This window comes from Sarcophilus harrisii, chromosome 2 (assembly GCF_902635505.1).
Source record: "Sarcophilus harrisii chromosome 2, mSarHar1.11, whole genome shotgun sequence".
In the NCBI taxonomy this organism is placed as follows: Eukaryota; Metazoa; Chordata; class Mammalia; order Dasyuromorphia; family Dasyuridae; genus Sarcophilus; species Sarcophilus harrisii.
In genome coordinates this window covers 218,985,538-219,010,732 of record NC_045427.1, presented here as the reverse complement: position 1 = coordinate 219,010,732, position 25,195 = coordinate 218,985,538, and the positions used below count along the sequence as shown (strand labels likewise).

At 38.8% G+C, this 25,195-nt stretch overlaps 1 protein-coding gene across 3 annotated transcripts in view; it reads left to right on the top strand.

Annotated features, from left to right (window-relative positions):
* Positions 1-25,195, top strand: part of FAM178B (family with sequence similarity 178 member B) — a 171,026-nt gene that overhangs the window by 125,155 nt on the left and 20,676 nt on the right. For all 3 annotated transcript variants that reach the window (XM_031951489.1, XM_031951490.1, XM_031951491.1), the window contains exons 14-15: positions 6,011-6,098; positions 13,355-13,480. In XM_031951489.1, the coding sequence (XP_031807349.1) occupies positions 6,011-6,098; positions 13,355-13,480 (214 nt within the window). The remainder of the gene's footprint in view (positions 1-6,010; positions 6,099-13,354; positions 13,481-25,195) is intronic.

Below are 25,195 nucleotides of genomic sequence, written 5' to 3'. Positions count from 1 at the left end.
TGTGTGTCTGCCTGTCTCTCTCGCTCTCATTTTCCTCTGCCTGGATTTTAAAAAACTCCTGGAGGGCTAGGACTACCTTTTTTTTGTCTTTACATACTCACTGCCCAGTATGGTCCTAGGCACACAGTGGGGTTCATAATACGTACTTGTTCATTGATTGTGTTGCTGGAAATGGAACAGCCCCATTTTATTGTTTGTTTCCAGCTTAGCTAGTGGCGGTCTCAATGGGTTTTGTGCCCACAGTGACCCATGAACACGATTGCTTTATTGTAAGTGTACCATCTTATTCTGCTTAGGTGCTCAAGCACAAAGCAAGAATTTCCAGCCATCTTTGGGTCTACTGTAGCCACTGATTCATTAATGAAAGTGTTGGATCCTCCAAGCCTGATACTGGAAAATTCTCTCGTAGCATTGGATCAAGGAAGAGGAGGGTTTGGCTTGTGTTCTTCTGAAGGGACCCTATAATGGTCTCTGGTAAATTAGAGTTAATAGTGAAAAAAGTTCCACAGACTTGAGGGAAGCTAATAAGAAAGATAAGAGTTATGAGGATTATTTTTCTGTAAGAGACTGTCTTTTTCTTTAAATGGCAATTAGGGTGAAGTTATCTTCCAAGCCTTTCCTTCTTCCTGATTTCTCTGTTACTGTGAGAGGGCCATCATCCTACAGTGATCCTCAGCTCCTCACTCTTAACTACCCGCCACCGCATCTAATCAGTGGTCAAGTCCTGAGACCCTGAATCCCCTTAAAATCTGGGCATTTTCACGAGTTGATCTCCATCCTGGGAACACTTTACCTTCTCATCTCTGCTTCTTCCCTTCTTGCCTCTCCTGGCTTCCTACAAGTCTCAGCTAAAGGTTTATCTTTTGTAAGAAGCCTTTTCCAGTCCTCCTTACTCTCTTCTGCCTTCTCTCTGAGATTACTCCCAATTTATCCTGCATATATCTTGTTTTTACAAAGTTATTTGCAGGTTCTCTCCCCCATTAAACTGTGAATTCCTTGACAGCACTATTTTTTTGGGGGGAGGGGCTTTTTTTGTATCTTTAGCACTTAGCACTATGCTTTCACATAGTAGGCATCTTTCAACTAACTGACAGTCTTTTTTTTTTTTTTTTTAATTTAATAGCCTTTTATTTACAGGATATATACATGGGTAACTTTACAGCATTAACAATTGCCAAACCTCTTGTTCCAATTTTTCACCTCTTACTCACCCACCCCCCTCCCCTAGATGGCAGGATGACCAGTTAACTGACAGTCTTGAAAGAAGCTGGGGGTTCAAAAAAGCAGAGATGAGGCAATTTTACATTGCAGGCATGGGGAACATCCCATTGATAAGCAAAGTCATGAGATAATTTTATCTTGTGTGAAGAACATCAAGAAAGCCAATTTGGGCATTGTAGGGTATGTGATAAGGACTGATAAATAATAGGTCAGGAGATGAAACTGGAGCTTGGTTATAAAGACTAAAAATGCCAGAAATATATTTCATTTTAGAAACAAAATGAGTCAGTCACTGGAGCATGGATTCTTAACTTGAAAGGGTTCATAGATTTCACAGGATCCCTGAACTTGAATGAGAAAAATATTATATCTTTATTTTCCCTACCTTCTATGTAAAGTTTAGCACTTCTTTCAATTATGAATGTAGGCAACAATAAACGGAGCCCATAGGCTTCCCCAGAATGCTACTGGAGAGATCTATGACACATAAAACTGATTGAAAGCATATTAAGCAGAGGAGTGACTTTGCTGGATTTGTGCTTTAAGAATATCACCTTAGCATTTATGTGGAACGTGCATTGGAAAAAATGTGGAGAAATCTGAGACAGCTAGACCATTTAGAAGGCTACCACCAGGACAGCTAGATGGTGCAGTGGCTGGAACACTGACCTTGGAGTCAGGAGGACCCGAGTTCAAATTTAATCCCAAGGCTACTCTCAATAAAGTCCATATCATCTACACTTTTATCTCTGCTTTCTTTTTGTTTAGAACTTTTATGTTTATTAGTCTCACCTGCTCCTTTAGATTATAAGCAATAAGCTGAAATTGTTGTTATTGTTCAGTCACATCTGACTTTTCATGACCCTATTTACAATTTTCTTGGCAATGATACTGGAGTGGTTTGCCATTTCCTTCTCCAGCTCATTTTACAGATAAAGAAACTGAGACAAACAAGGTTAAGTGACTCCTAGGATCACAGGGCTAGTGTCAGTGTCAGAATTTGAACTCACGCCCAGTACACTGAACCACCTTGTTACTTCCATGTGTCCATATGGTATCCCCTAAAGCAAAGCTTCTTAAATTGTGGTTTAACATCCCATATGGGGTCACTCACATAACTGAATGTGGGTGTCATAAAATTATGATTTATTACCAATAAATGTTTGATTTGTATACCTATTTTACATAACTAAATACCTGGGGCCACAGAAAAAATTCTCTGGAAAAAAAAGGGGGATGGAGTGGAAAAAGTTTAAATAGTCCTGCCCTAAAGGATTTGTAAATTCCAGGAACTTAAGGGGTTGTAAGATATGGGGACTGTATCTCCCGCACCAGTATCAGCCCAGCGCCTGGTATATAGTGAGCAATTAATAATTGTCTGTTGGCTGGCTGATTGATAGATATGTATACAGGATGTATGTGTGGTGTAGGATTACACTCTGATTGGAGCCAGACATACAAAAGGTCTTGGCCCGAGTTGAAGGCCAGAGTTGGGGGTGGGGTGGGGAATCAGTTAATGAGCAAAGGAGGATTTCACGGAGGAAGTAAAGCTGGACTCTCTTTGCATTTGACTGTAAAAGGCCAAAGACTTGGCTAAGGATCTATATGGAGATTTGCATAACTTCCAAGCCCCTAGAAATCTCAGTGACCCATTCAGTGTTAGAGCACCACTCACAGCGAAAGAGGGGATGTGGACAGTAGCTGACTGTTGTCTGGAATTAGCCTCCCCTCCTTCCCCCTCCCTCTCCTGAGACTCAGGTTATCAGACTGAGATGGAGTGGACTCTGGGCAGGTTCCCTGGTTCGTGTCCCTCCCAGGCTCTCCAGTCAAGGGGATGTGCCTGAAGGCCTTGGAGGTGGTCTGCCCCAGCTGGAGATTTTGGCCGCTTTCTCCCCTGGCCGGGGACCAAACGTGTGGAAAGGGAACAGGAGCTGAATAAAAAGCTTCTCTGACTGCCAGCTGTGGGGGCCTCCCTCCCCATTCTTCCTTCTGGATGGGACAAAGCTGCTTCTCTCCTGCCTCAGTCTCCCCATCGCGGCATGAAAGTGCCGACTGAATCTGTGCTAGTCTCTGGGAGATGGGGTGTACAGGGAACGAGCTCTGTGGAGCTCTGGCCTCCCTGTGACGGGGGGGAAGGCAGAGGCTGGGCCGGATCTGGTGCATGCGTTCGGAGGTCTGCTGCATCCTGTTGCCTTATATGAAAGTTGTTTGAATTGCTTCTGAATCCTCTTGCTCTCTCCAGAGTTCCTCTGAGACCCAGCCCCCACCACCGCTGGGTGGAGCCTTCAGGGAAGCTTTGGAGGGAGAGAACCCGCAGCTGTTGGACCAACCAAAGCTGTGAGCAGAATTTCTTGCTCCTTGCTCTTTCCAAAGTTGTCCCCAGCTTGCATTTATCTGCTGGGGACGGTCTTCCTGATTGGAGAGAAAAGGCACCAGCAACCAAAAGATTGGATTGGGACTTAGAATACCTACATAGATCTGTCCTCCCTTTTTGCCAACTGACACATTTTATGTTTTTCTTTGAGGAAGCCTTTTTCCTCTGTGTTGTAGTTTTCCCCATCTGTTAAATAGGAAAATTATCCCTGCCCCCATTTTCTTTGTCCCAGCGGGGACATGAGAATGAAGGAGACTGTTTAAAAGTCAATAGCATGAAAGACGGTGGGCAGTAGAATACAATGCAGGGGGGAAGTTCTGTTCACTCAGATGTGGGTTTCTTTTCATCCTTCTTTTTTTTCCAATCCCTTTTCTTCATTTCTGGAAGACAGCCCTGTCCTGACCCGCCCTGGGTTCGCTCTTCTCTCTGCTTTATTTTGGAATCACTTCCTACCCTCCCTCCCCCCCCCCAACCCCAGTACTTCTTTTCTGGCCTGTTCTCCTCCCAGTTTTACCCCTCCCTTCTCCCACCCTTCCCCACCCCCACCCCTTCCTACCCACACTCGGGTTAATTAACTCAGTGCAGGCCTGGGGTTTCAGATTAATGGCTCCCAGATGCCAGCACTCTTCTGGCTCTGAATTTGGCTGTGGAGAAGTAGTGCCCAGGGACTGGATTTACCTCCCACCACAGCTCTGAATCCAGCTGTTCTGTGCACCCCGGAGAACAGCTGAGGCTCCTAACTACCATGGGACAGAAATGGGAGGTCTAGTAGGGTTGGTCATTGGAGGGAAGAAGAAGAAATTTGTAACTGTGGAGCATTTTCCAGATTGTGCACATATTGTCTGACAATTGTGCAACGGGTCTCTGGGTTTTCTGAATTTCCGGATATCTTAATTAACTAGTAAGATGGACATAGTGACCCTTCCCTAGATCTCATAGCACTTTGGAGGGTCCTGTATAAATATAAAGTGTAACAATAAAACATGCTTGTAAATTTGGATGGTATCAGAATAGTCCTCTTGTCTGAGCTTTTTCTTTTTTTTCCCTTTAAATTTCAAAAGCCCTACTTTGTTAAACAACTCACTTTCTGACTTTTCCCAGTCAGAAATGAGCTGGAACTGATCTTATTAACTCATCCTCTTTTGCTGCTGTTTATCCCCTTTCCCAAGATTGTTCTGTTTGTTTGTACTATTCCCTCCCAGCTGTACAGATGTAAAGATTCCCTACCACAGCCCATTCTAAAAACAAACAGACATCACAGAATTTTAGAGAGCATGAAGACTAAGGGATTATATAGAAGAATATTAGGAAAAAGAGTCCCAAGTGGGAGAGATGTTTGGCATCCATCAAACAGGAGCACTGGACTGGATGAGGTGCAACTTCCATCTTCTCTGCCCCATTACCCTTTAGTCACTTGGTGAGAAAGAGTTAAAGACTGAAAATAGGTGTGGAGAGCTGGAAGGGTTCCACGGAGGTTCAGTGTGTTACTATCATTATGGCTATGGCTACTCTGGCTTCCTGGACACTGGGCAAGGACTTTTGCTGTTATAGGAAGAATATTACATCTGGTCCTTCCATTACCTGAGGCCCTTTCAATTGCCATAAGGCCTGCAGGAGAACTCATAGAGCCTGTAATACCCATGATAAAGAGCAGTCAGGACACATAAGTGAGACTAAGGCAGGAGTAAAAGGAAAATATCTTCACTAACATGTAGTAAGTAATGCTTTCTCCCTATACGGTTAATCCACTAGTGGATTCCTTTGGTGTGCATTAAATGAATGATACCTAAGCTCAACAGATCTCCAAAGGAGAAGCTCAGTGCTAGTTTAGGTCATTCCAATGTAATCCTTGAACTTCTGGCTTTGAGAAGTTAAGTGAGAAGTCATGTCCTGAGAGAATGATGGATTTACCACGTCTTCAGTGACTGCCAGATCTTACCATCTGGTACTTCATGGGAAAGCAACAAGTGTGGGGAGAAGGTTAAAGAATTGTTAATTATGGAGCAGCTGGAGGCAGAAAGAAGGAGATTTTGCCTTTTTCTTCCCTCCCTTCTCTATTCTGGCATCTTTGAATTCTGTTCTGGGGGATCATGACTCTGTGACCACAGGATTAGCTGTTCTGCTAGGGGTGCTGTGTTATAGCTAGAGATGAAAATGAGAGGAATGGGGTCAAAAAAGAAAGGATCAGCAGGCGTTTGGCACAGTCCTGGGAGGGAGATATGGGTGAAAGAATGAATGGAAGAATGTTAAATGGGTGTCTGGTTTATCTGTATTGCTGACTGCAGAAAATCCTTAGGCATTGAAATTTCCCATATATTGCATTCTCCCATATATTGAATTCTCTTTTTCTTCCCAGATATTCTTGCCTCTCTCTGGCCCCTAAACATAGCTAAGGTTTCTTTTCTTTCCCCACAGGCAGCTTCGAGGTCAACTCAGCCTTGTAATCATTGCCCGGCTATTGGGACAGACAGAAGTTCTCTCCCTCTGGAAGGAGAAGACCCAGGTAAGTTTTAGGATTAAAATAGTGTGGAAATTTGATGCTATATCAACATGCCCTACTCATGTGCCAGGTATAACAAATATAGAGAACAAAAGAATTCTACAGTGGAGGTGTGGGGGGCGGGAAAGAGGTAAGCATTGGAGTAGCCATAGTAAACACAACTTATTAGTGTCCTATAAACTAATCAATATATATATATATATGTATACATATATATGTGTATATGTGTATATATATATATATATATATATATATAGAGAGAGAGAGAGAGAGAGAGAGAGAGAGAGAGTAATTATCATGGATCCAACTCTGTATTAGTGTCATACAAATGAAGAATATTGTGTTATATGTGTTCTCAAGAAAGTGGGAATAAGTAGAATATAGTCAAATTATAGGGGAGCTTGAAAGTTGAGCAGAATATCTTCTCAATGGGCAGGAGAGAGGGAAAGGGAGGAAGAAAATTTGAAACTCAAAATTTAAGAAATGAATTTTTTAAAAAGAAAATTAGGTAATTGGGTTTGCTCTCTTCAATAAATACTATTTGACTTTAAACCAAAGTCAAACAGAAGAGTTTGAGGTTAATATAAGTCTTTAATTAAAAGGAGACATGATGAACCCCTGATTTTAAGAAGACTCACAGAAAATAGTATAGAAGATGGTTAGTAGTAGAGAAAAAAGCAAGAGTTTTAGAAACTAGATAGGAGACTGTTGTTAGAGGATCTTGTTATGAGATGAGATGATGAGAACCTAGCCTAGTTGGAGGCAATGGAAATGGAAAAGAAGAAGTGGTTTCCAAGAAACACTTCAAAGGAAGAAATGTCGGACTTAGTGGCAAATAGAATAAAAGGGTTGAAGAAGAAGAAACCGGGAGAAGGAGAAACCTTGGAAGAATGAGAAACCAAAAATAGCTTTAAAGTTTATCAGCTGAACAACTTAGAAGAATAAGTCATGCCACGGATAGAAATAGGAAGTACTGAAAAAGGAGCTGGTGTGAAGATGAAGAGAGACACAGCTTGGTGTATCAAGTAGAACAGTGGATGATCAGAAAACATATATCTTAGTAAGTCTTACCCTTTCACTAGCTGTGTGACTCTTAGCAGATCATTTAAGTTCTAGGCTGTTGTTTCTTCATTAGTGAGCTAAGGGAGTTAAATCTTTCAGGTCTCCATCAGCCTTAATGTTCTGTGATCAATTTTGTTTTGCATAAATTGAGTTTAGTGACAGTACATACAAATAGAAGTAGGCAGAAAATTTGGGTCTGTCTGAATCATCATCAAATAGATGCTATTAAATAGCCATTATATATATGCTATATAATACTTTGGAGTAGAAGTGGGGGAGAAGAGTTTTAAACAGAAATGTACTGGTAGCTGTTTAAGCACTAGCTCTCCAGAAGAAAAAAATGTATGCATGACACACTTTTAAGTTTAAACTGCATTATTAACATTTTATCCATTACTTCCTTAAATCTAGGTAATCAACAAAGCAATAAATTAAGACTTTGATTTGCAGCAATTCATTAAATTTTATCAGAACGTTTGACCAAATCTTCCATGCTATTCTTATGAACATGGTAGAAAGCTGAAAACTAGGAAAAACAAATAATTAGGAAGGAGATCTAGAAAACATTGAAGAGTTGAACTCAAAGGCTAATCTTTAATAGTTCAACATGATCTTGGGAGGGATAAACACTCTAGCTGTCCTCCTCAAGTCATTCTCCAGCTTAACAACAACCTTCCTAAATTGTGGAGCCCAAGACTAATGTGATGTTGTAGACATGGTCTAGCCAGCAAGCCTTTCACCAGACACAAGGAATCCCTTAACATAGACTAAGAATAGATTAACTTTTCTGTTTGCCAAACAACACTATTGATTCAACTTCTAGTCTACTAAAATCTCACAAAGAAATGGAGACCCACAAGTCTATTAAAAACTTAACAATAGGCTCCACACACCTGGCCAAAACTAAAAAAATGATCCTTTCTCTACAATAGCTTATCTTGTTCTGAGGAAAAATAATAGTTCCCATACTATGGTATATACAAAGATACATAATATGTACCGAATAAGTACAATGTAATTTGGGGCTAGTGAGAAAATGCAGGAGAGCTGATAAGAAAATGCCTTATGTAGTCAGGATGCTTGGGACTGAGCCTTCTGGGAAACTGAGCTGGAAGAGTGAACAAGAACTATCACCTTCTGAGTCCTAGACATTGTCTCTCCTAAAGCAGTTTGTTTGCATTAACTTTTTTTTTTTGAATGCCACATCCCAGCATTGACTCATTGTGGAGCATGCAGACCATCAACACTACCAGACCTTACTTTTTTAGCTGAACAGCTCAAGTATAAAATAAAGTATCATGTTTATTCTTATTAAATTTCATCTTATTTAGTTTGACTCAATATCTGAACTTGTTAGAATATATTCAAATCCTTACTCAGTGGAGGATTATAGGATCATGGGATAATAGATCAAGAATTGGAAGGGATCTCATGGGGAAACTGACACTGAGACACTTGAAGGTACTTGCCAAAGATCCTTTAGTTATTAAACAACAGCATCTTTGAGTCTAGAGAGAATGGTCTTTCTACTGTGTCATCCTGCCAAATATCCCTTTTAGTTTTCTCTGTCATCTTCAGAATTGATGAACATTGCATCCTTTATCCATGTCATTGATTTAAAAAAAAAAAAAAAAGCAAAACTTTTTAAAGATTTTTAAAGATCCTTGAATTTAAGGATTTATCTCTTCTTCCCAAGCTCATGTTGAACCATTACAGACTATTCTATGAGTTCAGTTCTTCAAACTTTTCTGGATCTTCTCACTAATTGTTTTTCTAGTTCTCAGCTTTGTACCTTGTCCATAAAAATAGCATGGAGGAATTGGTCAAATGTTCGGATAAATTTTAGTAAAAGCATACATATAGAATTTCTTTGAACTACCAGCCTGATAAACTCACTCAAAAAAGGGAAATCAGCTTAGTTTGGTATAAATTGTTTTTGTTGGTTATTTGTCATCCCTACTGACTTTTCCATGTGCTTGTTAACTATCCGTTAATGATATGTTTAGAATTTTGCCAGAAATCAAGGTTTAGCACACAAGAGCTTGCCATTTCTATCCTTTCCTTTTTTTTTTTTTTTTTTTTTAAAGATGAACTAAACTTAACTTCTCAGCAGACCTGTCGGTCTCCATTTCTTTGTGAGATTTTAGTAGACTAGAAGTTGAATCAGTAGTGTTATGTGGCAACCAAAAAATTTAATCTATTCTCTTCTATGTTAAGGGATTCATTGTGTCTAGTGAAGAGTCTATTGGCTAGACCGAGTCTACAACATCACATTTAGCCATGGGAAGATTTTTTTTTTAATTTTTTAATCTTTTAGGAAGATTATTGTTAAGCTGGAGAGTGACTTGAAAAGGACAGCTAGAATGGTCAAGCATATTAAGATTAAATATGAGGACTAAACCAAGGATTCTCAGTTGAAGGAAATGGGAATACTTAGCCAGGAAAAAAGTCTTGGGCATAGGGGTAGAAATAGAACATGATAATTGTCTTCAGTTATTTTAAGGGCTATTCCATGGAAGAGAGATTCAATTTGTTTTGCTTGGCCCTAGAAAACAAAAAGGAGCAATGGCTTGAAGTAGAAGAGATGATGATTTAGATTTGATATAAGAATAAATTTCCAAGCAACTAGAGCTATTTAAAGATGGAATAGGAAGTTTTATGTTTTCAGTCAGTTCTTTCTCAGCTTTCCAAGCAAAGACTGACTACTTGTCAGGTACGTTGTAAAATGATTTTGGCTCCAGTGGACATTGACTTACTCTGAAGTTGATTCCAATGTTGATATGCTATGATTCCAATCAACAATAGCAGGGAAAGTCTGGAGTTAGAGAAGTGGTTGACTCCATATAGTTTAGCATGAGAAGAGAATCCAGTAAACAGGAAGTTACTGATGAATTGAGTGAAACAGAAAAGGAGTTAAGTAACAGCAAGTTTTGTTTGTGGTAAAGGGAGAGATATAGAAAAAGAGTTAATCAATTAGAGAATGACTGAATAAACTACATTTAATATAATATAAAAAATGCTGAAGAGGACAGTTTCAAAAAAAAAGCCTAGAGAGAGTTGTAAGAACTGATATAAAGTGAAATGAATAGTAGTAGGGAAACACTTTATACAGGAATAGGAATGTTGTAAAGATAATGAACTTTGAAAGACTTAGTAAATTGTGGATTGTTGGAATAATTTTCCAATTATATGTAAATATTTTTCCAATTATATGTAAAGATAGTTTTCAACCTTCATTTTTGTAAGATTTTGAGTTCCAAATTTTTTTCCCTCCTTTCCTTACCTTCTCCCTCCCCAAGACAGCAGGAAGTCTGATGTAGGTCATACATATACAATCCTTTTAAACATAGTCCCATATTTGTCACTATCAATCACAATTTCAGGTGATTCATAATGAAGCATGCTATCTGCCTCCAAAGAGAGGCTGGGTGGACACAGAGTACAAAATAAAACATATTTTGTTTCTTTTTTTCTTTTCTCTGTCTCTGTCTCTCTCTGTCTCTCTGTCTCTCTCTCGACATGGCTAAGATAGGAATTCATTTTGCATGATTATATTTATACACACACATACATATATGTAATGAATTTTGTTTTTCTTGACTTTTCAGTGAGTGGGAAAGGGAATCAGAGAGGGAGGGAATTCAAAATTAAAAATAAAACAAAATTAAATTTAAAAAAGAATTAGAAAGCCAAATCAGTCTCAGATATTAAGTATTATGTGGTGTCCAGGTGGCCATGCTGTTGGGTGACTGATGGGATATGAGAATGTGAACAATCATTCTATCTTGGAAAAATCCAGCATCAATATAAATGCTGTTTTAGGATTATTCCACCATTGGCATCATCATGGGAGATATGATAAACAAACTCATCTTTTTTATTCCAGAATAGAAAAAAAAAAAATAGCCCAACCAATTAAGGCCTCTTTCCTTAAGTAATGATTTGAATCCTGATGTGAGTTTTCTCTTCATGGCTGAATATTTGGCATGATATCTCATAACTTCAGGCAATTTACAATCTATATCCTACCAGTACCCATCACAACCAAAATAAGCTCTTATCCCAAGCTTATTGCAGGTGTGTGTGTGTGTGTGTGTGTGTGTGTGTGTAAAGTTATTTCTTAAGTGATTCATCCCTTTAATTCAGCTTTCTAGTGCCATACCCACAGCCCGGAAATGTAAAAAGAATAAGCAATCAGCAAGTACAATAGCAAATAACAGAGAGAAGCAGCTTGGTGAGATGATCTGACTGAAGCTATTTTAACTAAGCAAGAAGAAAATGGGAGTAAGTGAGGTGCCTGTGAATATGTACCATCTTCTATCCCCTGTCTCGTGGGCTCATGGAGCTTAGGAGTGTTTAGAGAACAAAAGTGAGCTTGTACAGGGCAAAGCCAAAAGCTTGATGACCATGAGGTCGAAGGAATATGTTTTATTTGTATGGATTGCATGTGCAATAAATTTTAAATCTCTTTTGTCTTAAAAAGCAGAATCTAATGCTTGTGCAATTGTAAGGAATGAATGGACAGGGGGTATTTTAGAAACAACTCTTTGGTTTCTAGGAGGAGCCTGCCAAAGGACTGAGACCTCAGTGGTTTGGGTGCAGAGCCAGGTCAAGTTTTTGTCCGAGCTTCTATGACCAGTCAGCTCTTTCTTGCTCCCACTTCTCTTTCTCTCTGTGACTAAAGATAGATGGTTTGCACCCTTTCTATAAGCCTAGGGCCACAGACTTGGGGGAGAGGGGGAGGAAGAGGGAGATGATCCTGGCTCCTAGCCACAATTTCATCCTTTCAGCAGCCTTGAGACTTTTGACTGTCTAAACCTGCAATCTGGTAGATAGGTGCTGAGTTGAGTGTCTGGCAAGTGAGTCATGTTGAGTCATGATGAAGCAGCCAGGTGCACTTACTTGAGAAGAGGGGCTTCGGGGTAAGCCAGGGAGCTGGACCTGAGGAAAGGTGTTACTCTAAATCGTGAGCAACCATGAGGATATGGCGTAAATAGGGAGCTCGGGGTTAAGTTTCTGAGGTGGAGGAGACTGGCAAATATGTGACTAGCCACACCGTGCATCCCCCTGCAAGAGCTCCATTTGTGAGTTTGACAAACCCTCCTTTCCCATGTGCCCATTTGCTCCTCCCTTTCTCCATCTCCTATAACGTCTGAGAAGCAAGAGCCTCATTGTCTGCTTTTACAGACACTAAGAAGCTAACTTCCGAGAAATTAGTCAGCCCCTTCCAGTTTTCAGCCGGAGAAGATCAAGGGTTCCCACTAGTAGAGGCTGCCCAAGTGAACTTATCACCTGTCAGTTATTAAGCTCCAGGCTGCATCCCCCTAGGCGTTTATCCTGATGGTTAGATTATAAACTTAGACGCAGTCTGACACCTTCTACCCAAGTACTAAGATAGAGTGTGTTCTCTCATTTGTTCTTATGACTGGCCCTTTTTTTTTTTTTTAATGTAGAATTTAGAGGTAGAGAGCACAGAAAGGAGAAGGCATTTACCCAGAGGCAGAGACCCAGGTCTAGAGCTTGTTGTTCCAGACTCTCTGCCTTAATTTATGTAGCATTAGGACCCCCTGAGTTCAAGAAAACCTTCATGGATGCGTCCTTAGAGTCTTAGAGTAAACTGAGAGTGAACAGAGACCTAAAGGGGTTAAGCAGCCTGTCCAAGAAAAGACAGGCAGAGTTGGAATTCAAAGGTAGGGTCTCTGACTGACTGACTAGGTCCCCTCCATTATGCCCCATTATTTCTTTGATACCTTACGTTTGTATAGCACTTTACGGTATTCTTTGTTACTAGGTATTATCATTCCCATTTAATTTATTTACTTTGGGTTTTTTAAAAATCCATTTTATAGATGAGAAAATCAAGATCCAGGAACATTTGAGTGATTTGCAGCATCCCCTAAGAACACAAGTATTCTTAGCTCTTGTTTGTATTTGAAGGAACTGAGATTGGGAGAGGTTGTGATTTATCATCTATGGTCAGGCAGCTATTAAACTTCAGGGTCCAGATTTTGATTCCAAGCCCATGCTGCCTGTTCCTGATAATGCACTAATGTAGAGCTTAAAGAAAGCAATTTTCAATTTCTAGATAAAAAAAAAAAAAAAAAGCTGCTTGGTTGTGGGCTTCTACTGAATTCCTCAGTGCATATATCTCTAAGCACCACCTCAATGATGCATCCTCTTCCTCCTCTTCTTCACAGCTCTCCCAGCTCTGCTACCTCCTGGGTCTCATGAAACCATCTTCCTTAGGGCAGCACTTGACCACCTGCTCCTCCTTGCAAAACCAGAAGCAACAGCTAGAAGTCAACACGGAGCTAGATCAAGAGGTGAGCCTTTTGCATGTCCTCCTTTCATCCAGTGCTAAGGCCTGTAGGAAGGCTCAGTGATATGATGTGTTTCCATTACTTTCCTTCCTTTGCCCCTCACCAAAAAAAAAAAAAAAAATTAAATTAAAAACAAAATCCCTGAGGCAATACCAGGGCAGATACCAACAGGTTGCCTCCCCTATTAAGAGGAGGTGCTAATTATCTGCTCTATAGCCTGTAATTAGTACCTTTGTACACACCCCCTCACAGAGACACTGACAGGCAATATAGTGTGTATGAGGTATGGAGACTCAGGTTTTGAATGTGTCCCTGACACTGCACATGTGATTTACTGTGTCTTTCACAGCTTGACATGGCTTTGTTTTCCATAGTGACTTCCAGGTTACTCTTAAGCTAAGGCCTAGGGACTTGGGTGAAATCAAGTTGCTCATTCACATAGTTATTGAAGCTCTGATCAGGGGTGGAATAATAAGATAAATCACTTGTCAAAGTGATTTTGACTTACATCAAAGTGATGTAAGGGGATGTAGATATTTGTTTTTCCTTAAGTCTGAAGGAATCAAACCCCAGGGTCTCTGGTCCCCATCTTTTTCATTCCTAAAGAGCCAAGATAGTTTCATGGGTTAGAGTGAATCTAGATTGGGCCATTTGGCTTCCTAACACAGAGACTTGAAGGTCCTGGTCCTTTTACTTCTTGGAAATTTAGGTAGGCAATGAATCTTCTCTGAGGTTAATGTCAATTCATCCAAAGGTACAGCCTTTAGGCATCTTTTTGCAAATCAGATAAAGGAATTAATGACTTAATGAATGTTGGACTATTATGAAGATATGATAATTCCTGGACTGTGCTTCTCCTCTGGGAAAACTAGGAGAAGATTATTTTTCAGTTCTTCCTGATATTCAGCACATTTCTGAAACTGCCGCTTCCCAGGAGTCATAGCTTCCTCCATTCCTATTCTGCTTTGCCAAGTATTATCTATAAACCAGACCCACTTGTTTATTATAACTCCAGGCTTATGTTTGAGTTTGTAAAAAAGCAGGACCAGTAATTGACCACTTAAGAACAAAGGTAGCCCTTCACCCCAAAATGAATGAAGTAAGCTTTTAGTTCCTGTATAAGCAGCCTCTTTAATCCTGGATGCCACGAGCATAGGGAAGTAGGCCTGAACAATAAAAAAATGAAAATAGTAAAAGAAAGAAGGTAGGGGGAGAGAAAAAAAGGAAAAGTACATAATAAAATTCATCAAGTCCCACTTCCACGTTCAATAGCCACCCATAGGTGCCATAAAATTGTTTTCCCCATCTTAGCTAAAACCATCTCCAACTCGGTAAATTGTCATTTTTAGCTTTATTGCCTGTCATTGCCTTTCTGATAACAGAATAAATATTCATTTAAAAGGCTAAAGAAATAAGAAGGACCCCTGGTTACTTTAGGTACCATTTCTGAGCATAGAGAGGATGCTATAAAAGGTTCTCATGTTGGATGACCGCCATTTTAGAAAATGAATGAATCAGAGTGGATTTACAAACTTGAAATGGTGCACACAGTGGGATAGAGAAGCTTCTATAGAGAATCAGAGGGGATTCTGTGTGACTTTACTGGTAGAAACTTACTCAGGAGACTTTTTTTATCTCTCTCTCTTGTTCCACATTTTCCTTTCCTTTACCTGAAGGGATGACTATTGAGTTAAAGTACTCAAGAATCAGGTGGGGAAAAGAGCACTGCCCCATAAAAGCAAACAGGAGCTATTTTGTTTTGCTTAAATATTGTGTGAACTGAAAAGTTCAAGTTGCACTATTTAAGAAACCCTCATCCCTATGCTACTCACAGGGTGGGGCCTGATTAGTGGTCTATGAGAGAACTCGCTGGAAGCTGGCGCCCAGTCTTAATTCTGCTACAACTGACTCCTCATTAGGGTCGAGCATGTTTCATCTTCAAAGAAGACCAGACTCCTCACTAGCCAGAGAGCGAGTGGCGTCATTAGCCCAATTTTACAGGTAGCCATGTTCTCCACCACTAAAGAGCCTTTCATCCTGAGAGCTCAAAGGTTTTGGCTTTTCCCCATGGTGCAGATGGGGAAACTGAGGCCAGGGTAGTCATAGTATCACCTAACGTGACCCTGCTGGGTAAAAAATGGCAGCTTTCCCCCACTCTTGAGGCTCTGTTCTCACTTAGATTTACTTTGGCTATATTCACTTGTGAGAAAACCAACCAGAGTCTTGTTCCTAGTTCTACCTTCCATGGAAATTGAAACTTCTACTTCTTCCCTCTCTTTCAAATACTTCTCGTCTGTCATTTCCCCACTCACCCTCCAGTGGCTTCCTATTACTATCTCCATGAGCAAATATAATGTTCTCTTTGGCATTTAAAGCTTTTCATAGTATAAAAGAACGAAAAGTGAAGAGAACCAACAGAACTAAGAATACAGTAATACCCGTATTGTTCAAAGAATAGTTGTGAACAACCAAGTTATTCTGAATATTATAAATACTCAAATTAATTATGAAAGACCTATGAAGAAAAGTGCTATCCACCTCCAGAGATTCATAAAGTACCTCCACCATGTACTTCAACAGGCACCTACTTGTGCCATAGATTTGTGTTGAATGGCTGTCTTCCTTGGTGGAAGGTGCAGAGAGAGGAAGGGAAATGGGAACTTTTAAGAGTGACAAACAATTTTTTTTTTAATTTTTAAAAAATAACATTTTCTGCCTTTGCAGATTTCTTACACTTTATTCCCCTTCAACACTTGATAATCTGCTGGCGGGCTGCTTGTTCATTTCATGAGACACTCCATCTCCAGATTGTAACTTTTCAATAGCTGTCCCCCAAGCCTGGAATTTTTTTTTGCCTCACCTCTTTCTCCTGGTTTCCCTAGCCCCCTTCAAGACGCAATTAAAATCTTTCCTTCTGCAGAAAACCTTTCCTGCTTCCCTCTACTATGAATGCCTTCTCCCATCTTTCATCTACTTTTTATATATCTTGCACGTACGTAGTTATTTGATTATTGTCTCATCTGTTAGAAAGTAAACTCCTTGAGGGCAGAGACCATGTTTCTTGTATCCCTAGCATTTAAAACTGGGCACGTAGTGATTTCTTACTAAATGTTTCTTGATTCAGTTATTTCTTTCTGATGATTATGTGGCTTTAGTCAAGTCAGCTATCCCTTCACTGCATATTCTTTTCAATCAGGAAGAGAGCAGATATTTAGTAATATTACATTATATATTATTATTACATATTATATGTCAGACACTGTGCTAATCTCTTTATAAATATTATCTCATTTGATCTTTGCAATACCTCTGTGAGGTAGATGCTGTTATTATCCCCATTTTGCAGCTGAAAAATTGAGGCAGACAGAGGTTAGGTGATTTGTCCAGGATCACATAGCTAGTAAATTTGAACTCAAGTCTTTGTGATTCTGAGCCCCATGCCATATCCTCAAGCAATCAGCAAGCATTTATTATGCATACTAGTGTCTGATCTTCTGTTAAATGCTGGTGATGCAAAGAAAGTCATAAATGTAAAAACAGCACCTGTCTTCTAGGAGCTTACACACTAATTGGGAAGAAAATATGTAAATAGGTACCCGAACAATAGCTACAGAGTAGGAGGACTATAATCTTAGAATTTACAGCCACCTTCTTTGGGGTTCACACTATAAAGAGAGTCCTATATGAGGATGAAGGCTCAGCTTTTCCTATTAGATGCTCTTGGCTATAGAAATGCCATGTAGTTATGACAATAACAATCATAATGTATTGTTGGTAATTATTAGCTACCAAGATTCTTGCCTTGGAAAGGTAACCACCCATTAAACAAAGAAGACATCCTGTGCTGTGGACATAAGCCCATCCTGAGAATTCTTGTCCCAGCTCAGTCAGGACCAACCAGCAAAGCAGTAGCAGAGCTCAGGAACATTCCCTCCCAGAGTGTTTTTGTCAGTCCTGGAGTGGAAATTCAGTGACTTAGGCTGTGAGTAATTAGTTCTACTATTTAACTCTGTGACCTTGGAAGAGCCACTTGGTATCTCTGAGCCTCAGTTTGCTCATTTGTAAAATGAGGGGGTTCAGTGAGATGATCTTTAAATCCCATGATTTTATAAACTTTTAAAGATTCTTTTGAATCCTTTTGAAGACCTGGGAAAAAAGAATTTGATGAATACCTCACAGTGGTTTTGATATTCCCTGACACATTATAGTCACTAGGTTTTGAATCACATTTCTATATGAGAAATAAAAAAATTGGTCAAAAGAGATCAAAGTTTAAAAAAAATGTTTTACTGGTCATAATGATGATGGTGACAGTTATGATATAGTTTGAAGAGAAGTTATTTGTCAGATTAAAAGTAGGAAGGAAGTAATCTGTCAGGTTGAAAGTAGGAAAGAGAAAATATCCTAGTAAAAGATCAACTGTGATGGATGTGGCTTTTTTCAACAATGAAGTGATCCAGACCAATTCAAATAGACTTGTGATGGAGAAAGACATTCACATCCAGATAGAGAACTATGAGCACTAAATGTGGATCACAACATAGTGTTCTCATTTTGGTTGTTGTTGTTTGCTTAGTTGGTATTTTTTTCCTATCTTTTTTTCCTTTTTGATCTGATTTTTTTGTGCAGCATGGTAGGTGTGGAAATATGTTTAGAAGAATTGCACATGTTTAAGCTATACTGAGTTACTTGGTCTAGGGGAGAGGGAAGGTGAGAAGGGAGGGACAAAAATATGGAACACAAGGTTTTGTAAGAATGAATGTTGAAAACTGTCTTTGCATGTATTTTGAAAAATAAAAGGCTATTAATATAAAAAAAACCCACAAATGAATTTCATAAAAAAAATTTTTTTTCAGAATTAACATAGATGTATTCTGCCAACCATTTAAAAATCAGTTAATCCTAATAATACATAAACCATTTTTTTAAAAAGGCAAAAAAAAAAAAAAGAAAAAGAAAAGATTGCCTCTAGGTATCTGGATTTGACCTGTGAAGTAACCCTCCTTGTCCCTTAAAGTGGGAATCTTATGTAGGCTCTGTATTGCAAGAGTCTCTTGTCACATTATTCTCTGTTGATATTGAATAGCCAGGTCCAATTTAATAACATTACCATCTCAAAATTATCAACAAGAGCCAGAAAATTTTAAAGGGTCCAGGTGTTCTTCTTTGTCACATGGAACTGAAAGTGATGCTGACACTGGGGAAGGGGAAAAGAGATTTGGAGCAGAACTGATACCTTCAGGAATAGACATTCTTGAAGATACTCTTGACTCTCAGTTCCCTTGGTGGCAGCCACTATCAAGACACACATTTGATTTTCTACCTTCTGTTCAGTAACATGTCTTCTGTTTGCCATGGTCTAGAATATCCTGATGAGGCAGAAAAACAGGCTTTGTGTCTCTGGGGGTTTCTTCATCTATGTTAATTCAGTTCCACCCAGGCCTGAGTGACAGAACTGCCTGAACCCCAACCCCCTTAAGGACATCTGTGTCTGGATACTCCTGCTCCCCCAGGTTCCCCTCCTAAGTGTGCACACTCCAGTTCCTCTGGGCTTGGGTGGTAAATGTGGATCACAGTGTGTTAGTTAATATGGGCTGTGTGTTTGTTTTCATTTTATTTCACGAATGCATGTGCTTTTGTAATGTTGCTGTGTATGTCTCTGCCCATGTTGTGTATGTCTACTGATATTGTCTGTGGGCAGCTGGTCAAGCGTGTGGAGCTCCTTTGTGTTTGTGTATATAGTGTATTTCTGTGTGCATTGTGTTCTGTGTGATATCTTAATAGAGGAGATAAACAAGTTTTACTGCTTTCACTGCTGCGTCAGGTAGCCAGGGAGGTAGGTCTGTCTGGGTGAGGTTTGGCTAGGTCATGACAGGGAGAGGCACTTTTTTTCTCTCTCTTCTAAGTGAGGAATTAAAGACGTTGCCATATCCTGATAGGAAAGCTGGTCTCTGCTGATTTTGGAAATCATCACCCCTCTTTTTTTCTTTTTCTGAGAGCAAGCTGCAATGTGCATCCCAGATCTATTTGATTGCTCCTCTGCTCCGGGACCCAATAAGGATCAAAGAAGCAGAGGTCTCTAAGAGATCCTATCCCTACTGGAGCTCTTACTTTTGAAGTCCCATCTTGTCTTTTTGTGTTTTCTGATGCTCTAAAATTTCTTAGAGTCATCATTTAAGGGAATTTGGAGCAGTTTAGGGGAGAGGTTGAGCAAGTTTCTACCTTTATTCCACCACTTTCTAGTTTTATCTCTAAAGATTTCGAATGTGATGGATAACTCTAATTGTTTAGGAAGTTTTTCCTTATATTTAGCAAAAGTCTGATTTTCTGCACCCACACATTCTATCCTTAGGGGCTAAGAGTTTGGTTCTTTTTCTACATGATAACCCTTGACAGATTCGAAGACAGCTATCATTTTCCTCCTAAGGCTTAGCTTCTTCAAGCCAATTATCCCTCCTTCCTTTAATAGATCCTCATTTGCCATTTCTTATCATTGTCCTAGATACTATCTGGATATACTTAAATTTGTCAGTGTCCTTAAAGCTTGGTACCCAAAATTAAATCTAGTACCCTGGATGTGGTCAGACAAGAGCAGAGAGCATTGGAACTTCCACCATCTTCATTCTGTTATCCACTTAAATTCTAATATCTTTCAAAAATATTGTTTAACAGGATTTTATAATGGTGAATGTTGAAAATTATCCATGTATATGTTTTGAAAATAAAAAGCTTTAATTAAAACATTTTATATAATAGCCTTTTATTTTTCAAAATACATGCAAAGATGTTTTCAACATTCATCCTTGCTTTTAATTTTAAAAAAAATTAAAAAATCAAAAGCTTTTTAATTTAAAAAAAAAAACCCAAAGATATTGTTTAGCTAGGCTTTTTTTTTCCAATTCTGAACTTGTATAGTTGATCTGTTGATTCCAAATGGTGATTTTTAAATTTATCCCTAATTAATTCTATCTTACTAATTTTGGCCTGTTATTCTGATTGTCATCTAATATGTTGGCTATTGTACCAGCTTTGTGAAATCTATAAAGTTGATAAACATGTAATATAACATATATATATATATATATATATATGTCTTCATCCAAGTCATTGATTACAATATCTGTTCTCCCTACCTCACAAAGATGTTATAGAGATAAAATTATATAATGACACCACATCACAAAAAGCTATATAAGCACAATGTATCATTATTATTAGCTCTACAACATAATTTTCATCCTGACTATAGAAGGATAAACACTCCAGGCTTCGTGAGAAGGAAAGGGAGAAGTCACACTCTCTGTCTCATAGAATAAGACAAGTGGAACCTCAGAGTTCCTTTTTCCTACTCTTCTCTCACCATGAAATAACACTTCCCTTTTGACTTCACACATCTTTCCTACTGTAAGACATGTGTATGTTGAAGATAATGATAGCTCCATTCATTTTGTGAATCTTGATTTCTGAAAGAGAGATTCAGGAGAAAGTAATTTAATATATATATATATGAGGCAAGTTCTATCCCAGAATGTCTATGTACCTTCCCTTTTTATGCCTCAGTTTCCTTTCTTTGTAAATTGAGAATGATTAGGTTTCCTTTACAGTCTGCTTCATTATAATCTTTAGGAAGGAGGTCTCTGAGAAATTGATATTGAAAAGTTTTTAATTAGATTACTAATTGATTTGTACACCAAACATTAGCAATTATTTAACTTTACCTAGGTTTGCAGAATTAATACTGCTAAGATAATTGAGGGCAAGTACTGCAAAATCCAGTCCAGTTATGCCTAATAGGCTTAAAACTGTAAGCGCTATCTTTGGCTTCTTGATCTTTCACATCAATCAGCAGCTCTTCTTTATTCTTCCTTTGAAAAATCTTTCAAATTCCTCCCTTCCTCTCCATTCCTATTATCACTATTTGGGTCCAGGTTCCCATAACTGCATTAACTGCTTCTTAACTTTCCCCTTCCCCCACTAGTTTCTTCTTTCCTTTAATCCATCCTGAATACATTTGCTTTGTTTTTCATAATTCCTTTGCTTAAGAAAAATGACTTCTGAAAATATTTGCTCAAAAATGAACTCCTTTGTCTGGCATTCGAGACCCTCCAATATACATATCAACTAGTTCTACATCCTCTACCCAACTTTATCTCATACTATTTCTGGTTACAGATTTTTCACACTAGTCACCTTATCATCTTATCTCCTATCCCTCAAGGTGTAGCCTCTGCTGGAACCTATTTCCTGCTCTATCTTATAGATAGGAGCTCAGCTCAATATCTTTCTCTTCAAAACCTTTGACTATCATTCCTTGCTTTGAATTTCTATACATCTTATTATGTATATTGCATTCTCTAAAACTTGGTTATATACTGCCTTGTATTGTTTTCTAGTGTAGCAGTCCATGTCTCCCCAATCCCCCCTCCCTTAATACAGGGATTCCCTGTAAGTGTATTCTTAAGTGCTGTTCCCAGTTTCATGGGACTTCTTGATTTTGAAGTCCTAGAAGCACTTTGTGACATAAAATCTCAGCATTTTTCAGGCACAGGATAAGTGCAAAAATAAGTAGAAGTACTCGGTATACTAAAGGTAGAATAGGAATTAATAAGTGGCAAAGGAAAAGGAAGACAGTTTTCTAGATTGAAGGGCAATTACAGGGTTTCCATGACAGCTAGAGAATAAATTCATTTTATCATGTATGTATTAAGTGCCTGCTGTGTGCAGAGCATTATACTGGGCACTGGAAAAAATAATAGAGAGTTTAGATAAGATACAATTCCTGCCTTTGTAGCCTAGTGAGAAGCATGATATATTCACAAGAATACCAATGGAGCCATTGTCTGCCTTTCATCTTTGTCTTTGCCATGTGACCAACTCCTCTTCTCTTTCTGTCATATAATTCTTTGATGCTATCCTTTATCCCCGTTATTCAGAGTTTCTTCGTAGTTATATATTGCAGCCTTTTCTGTCTGCCACGCATCCCTTCCCATTGTCATCTGTGGGATGGGGCTCCTCTTTGGTTTTCTATAGAGGGAGTGGTGTTTCAATAAGACGAATAAAATACCTGTGTTGAAAAGACTTCTTTGGCACAGGGTGTAGAATGGATAGGGAGCCAGGAAGAACTGACCTGAGATTTCCCAAGCCCTTCCGCCAGCTGAGCCGTGACGCTGCCCCAATTCCAGGCCCATCCCCAGGCCTAAGACAGGAAAATGATTGAAATTCCCGGTCCATCAAGCCTGCTCCGGCAGAGGGACTAGACTATTATGCCAACTTGGATTTGGCTGTTGAGGAGTCTGGACAAGTCAAAAAAGCTGTTGCCAATGATTGAATGGGAAGTGAAATTTCTGTGTGGCTTGTAAGCCTCTAGGTCACCATAAAATAAATAAGTTTTCTCTGGGACTGGAGAAACCTATGATAGAAGTAGTAAGATTGATGCCCAAGGGGAGACCTTCCATGAGAAACTGTCATCAGAAAAAAGAAACAAGATTTCTTAGAATCTTCCCAATTTGAAAGGTCTTCTCTAGCCACCGATTTGTGCCCATTGTCATTAGCACGATATTCCTATGTTACTAATAATGTAAACACTGACAAGAAGCACTATTGGGTGGGACAAGGGTTCCAAGTAACTCTTGACTGGAATTCTCAGAAACTATAATGAATAGGACATATAAGTCACTTTGGACCCAGTATTACTTATTTTACTAATAGGTTCCTCAGTAGACATCCTCTTTAAGAATATAATATGATATGATATAATATAATATAATACAATACAATAATGTAGAATAAGAATATTATCAGGGGCTCCTCTGAGTCCAATAATCTATTAGTCATTAGGACATAACTTGAGGAGGGTTAACTCCTTTTATATTAGTAATTCAGATACTGCTCTGTTTCCAGGGTTTCTCAAACGGGGCAGCAGAAACGTGAAGAGAGAAAACATGGCTTGACATAAATAGCGTTTGAAAGGAGGGCACATTCTTTGCTTTAAAATCTCTTCTGGTGTGAAGGCAGTGTCCTTTATTTTGTTACCTCCAGTGAAAGTGGACAGGTTGGCTTTGGGAGAAGTTGTTTTTGAATCCCCAAACTAGAAAATTTCAGAATTCCTTTGCAAATTAGAGCATACTTAGATTCCATGTTGCTCCTTCTGAATTCAAGTAAATGTAAGGAAAGAAACTATATGGGAGGCTTCTCAGAAAAATGAAGATGAAGAGAAGGAGGAAGAGGGAGAAGAGAGAAAAAGAGGAGAGGAAAAGGGAGGAGAGAAGAGAACAGGAGAAAAAAGGGGTATTTGCTGTTATGAAAAATTTGGGGTCAGTAAAAGTAAAATTGCCATTTTTCAAAGACAATCCAGTCCTTTATTCTCCTTTTCAACTTTGAGCCCAGCTCATTGTCCATCTGTATTATCCCTGATATAAATATTGTTGTATAACCTCTATAGTGGGCTCATTTAGATACATGTGAAAAATGGTCAGCATCTATTTGGTTTTTCCTGAATGAATAGACATTCCAAACTTCTTTAAGTGATAGCGGATGTCTTTCTAAAGGAATTAGGTGATGCAGTAGATGGAATTCAGCGGCTGTAGTCTTAGTGAGTTCAAATCTGGCTACAGACACATACTAGCTGTGTGACCCTGGGCAAGTCACTTAACACTGTTTGCTTCAATTTCCTCAACTGTAAAATTGAGCTGGAGAAAGAAATGGCAAAACCACTGCAGTATCTTTGCCAAGAAAATCCTAAGTGGAATCACAAATAGTTGGACACAACTGAAATGAATCAACATTGAAATGAAATGAATGCCTTTCTGGAGGCTCTGTAATTTTCTTGGGGTCTGACATAATCAATACTAGTGTTATCCATAAAAAAAAAAAATGCATCTATCCATAAGGGATCCTTCCTTGACCAGTACTCTGTACTGGAGTTCTTTCATTTCAAAGTATATATTTTGAGTAAATATACATTCCCTCACTTTATGTTGATCATGAAGGGGGTCATTGAATAAAGGCTATTTCTGTTATTACAATTATCATGGAATCTTGAATGATCTTGATATGTGAATGGAAGTTACTTTGTCATAAGATAGCTTTTAAAGTGGTATTTTGTTCTACTGAGTCATATTTTTTTTCTTTTTTTTAAATCAACAAATAGTAAATGTCATGAAATCTTATGTTCTCAAAATCTTTCAGTCACTTGTGGGATGATAAAGACATGGTCCACTTTCGAATATTTTTGTGAAAGTCTGTTTATTCCCTCCTACCACTCTTATTGCGGATTCCCTCTATTTGTGTATAGGTGACCCACATAAAGGTTTTGTATAGATGGGAAAGTTTACTCTGTAATAGTTGTTGATATTTTCTCAGTCACCTTTTTTTAAAATTTTGAATCAGTAAGGTCTGAGATTCCCTGACCTCCCCCCTCCCCCTCTTATAGTATTTTCCCTCACTATAGAGAATTTTTATAAATTGTTTTTTGTTAACCTTAAAATTGTATCAAGTCTAATGCTGATCCCTGCTACATATACTTGCTCCAATTCTACTGTTTTTCTCATCTTTGTACTTTTTAGTGTTGTTTATACTTCTGTAAGCACCTCAGGGATTATGATGTTAGAGTCCAAGTGTGGTGATTCCATTATCCTTGATAGAGAAAACAGTTTGTCGTAATAATTTTTGCAAATCTTTTCCATTTTCCTTCTGTTTGTAGTTTTCTTTTTGTTTTCA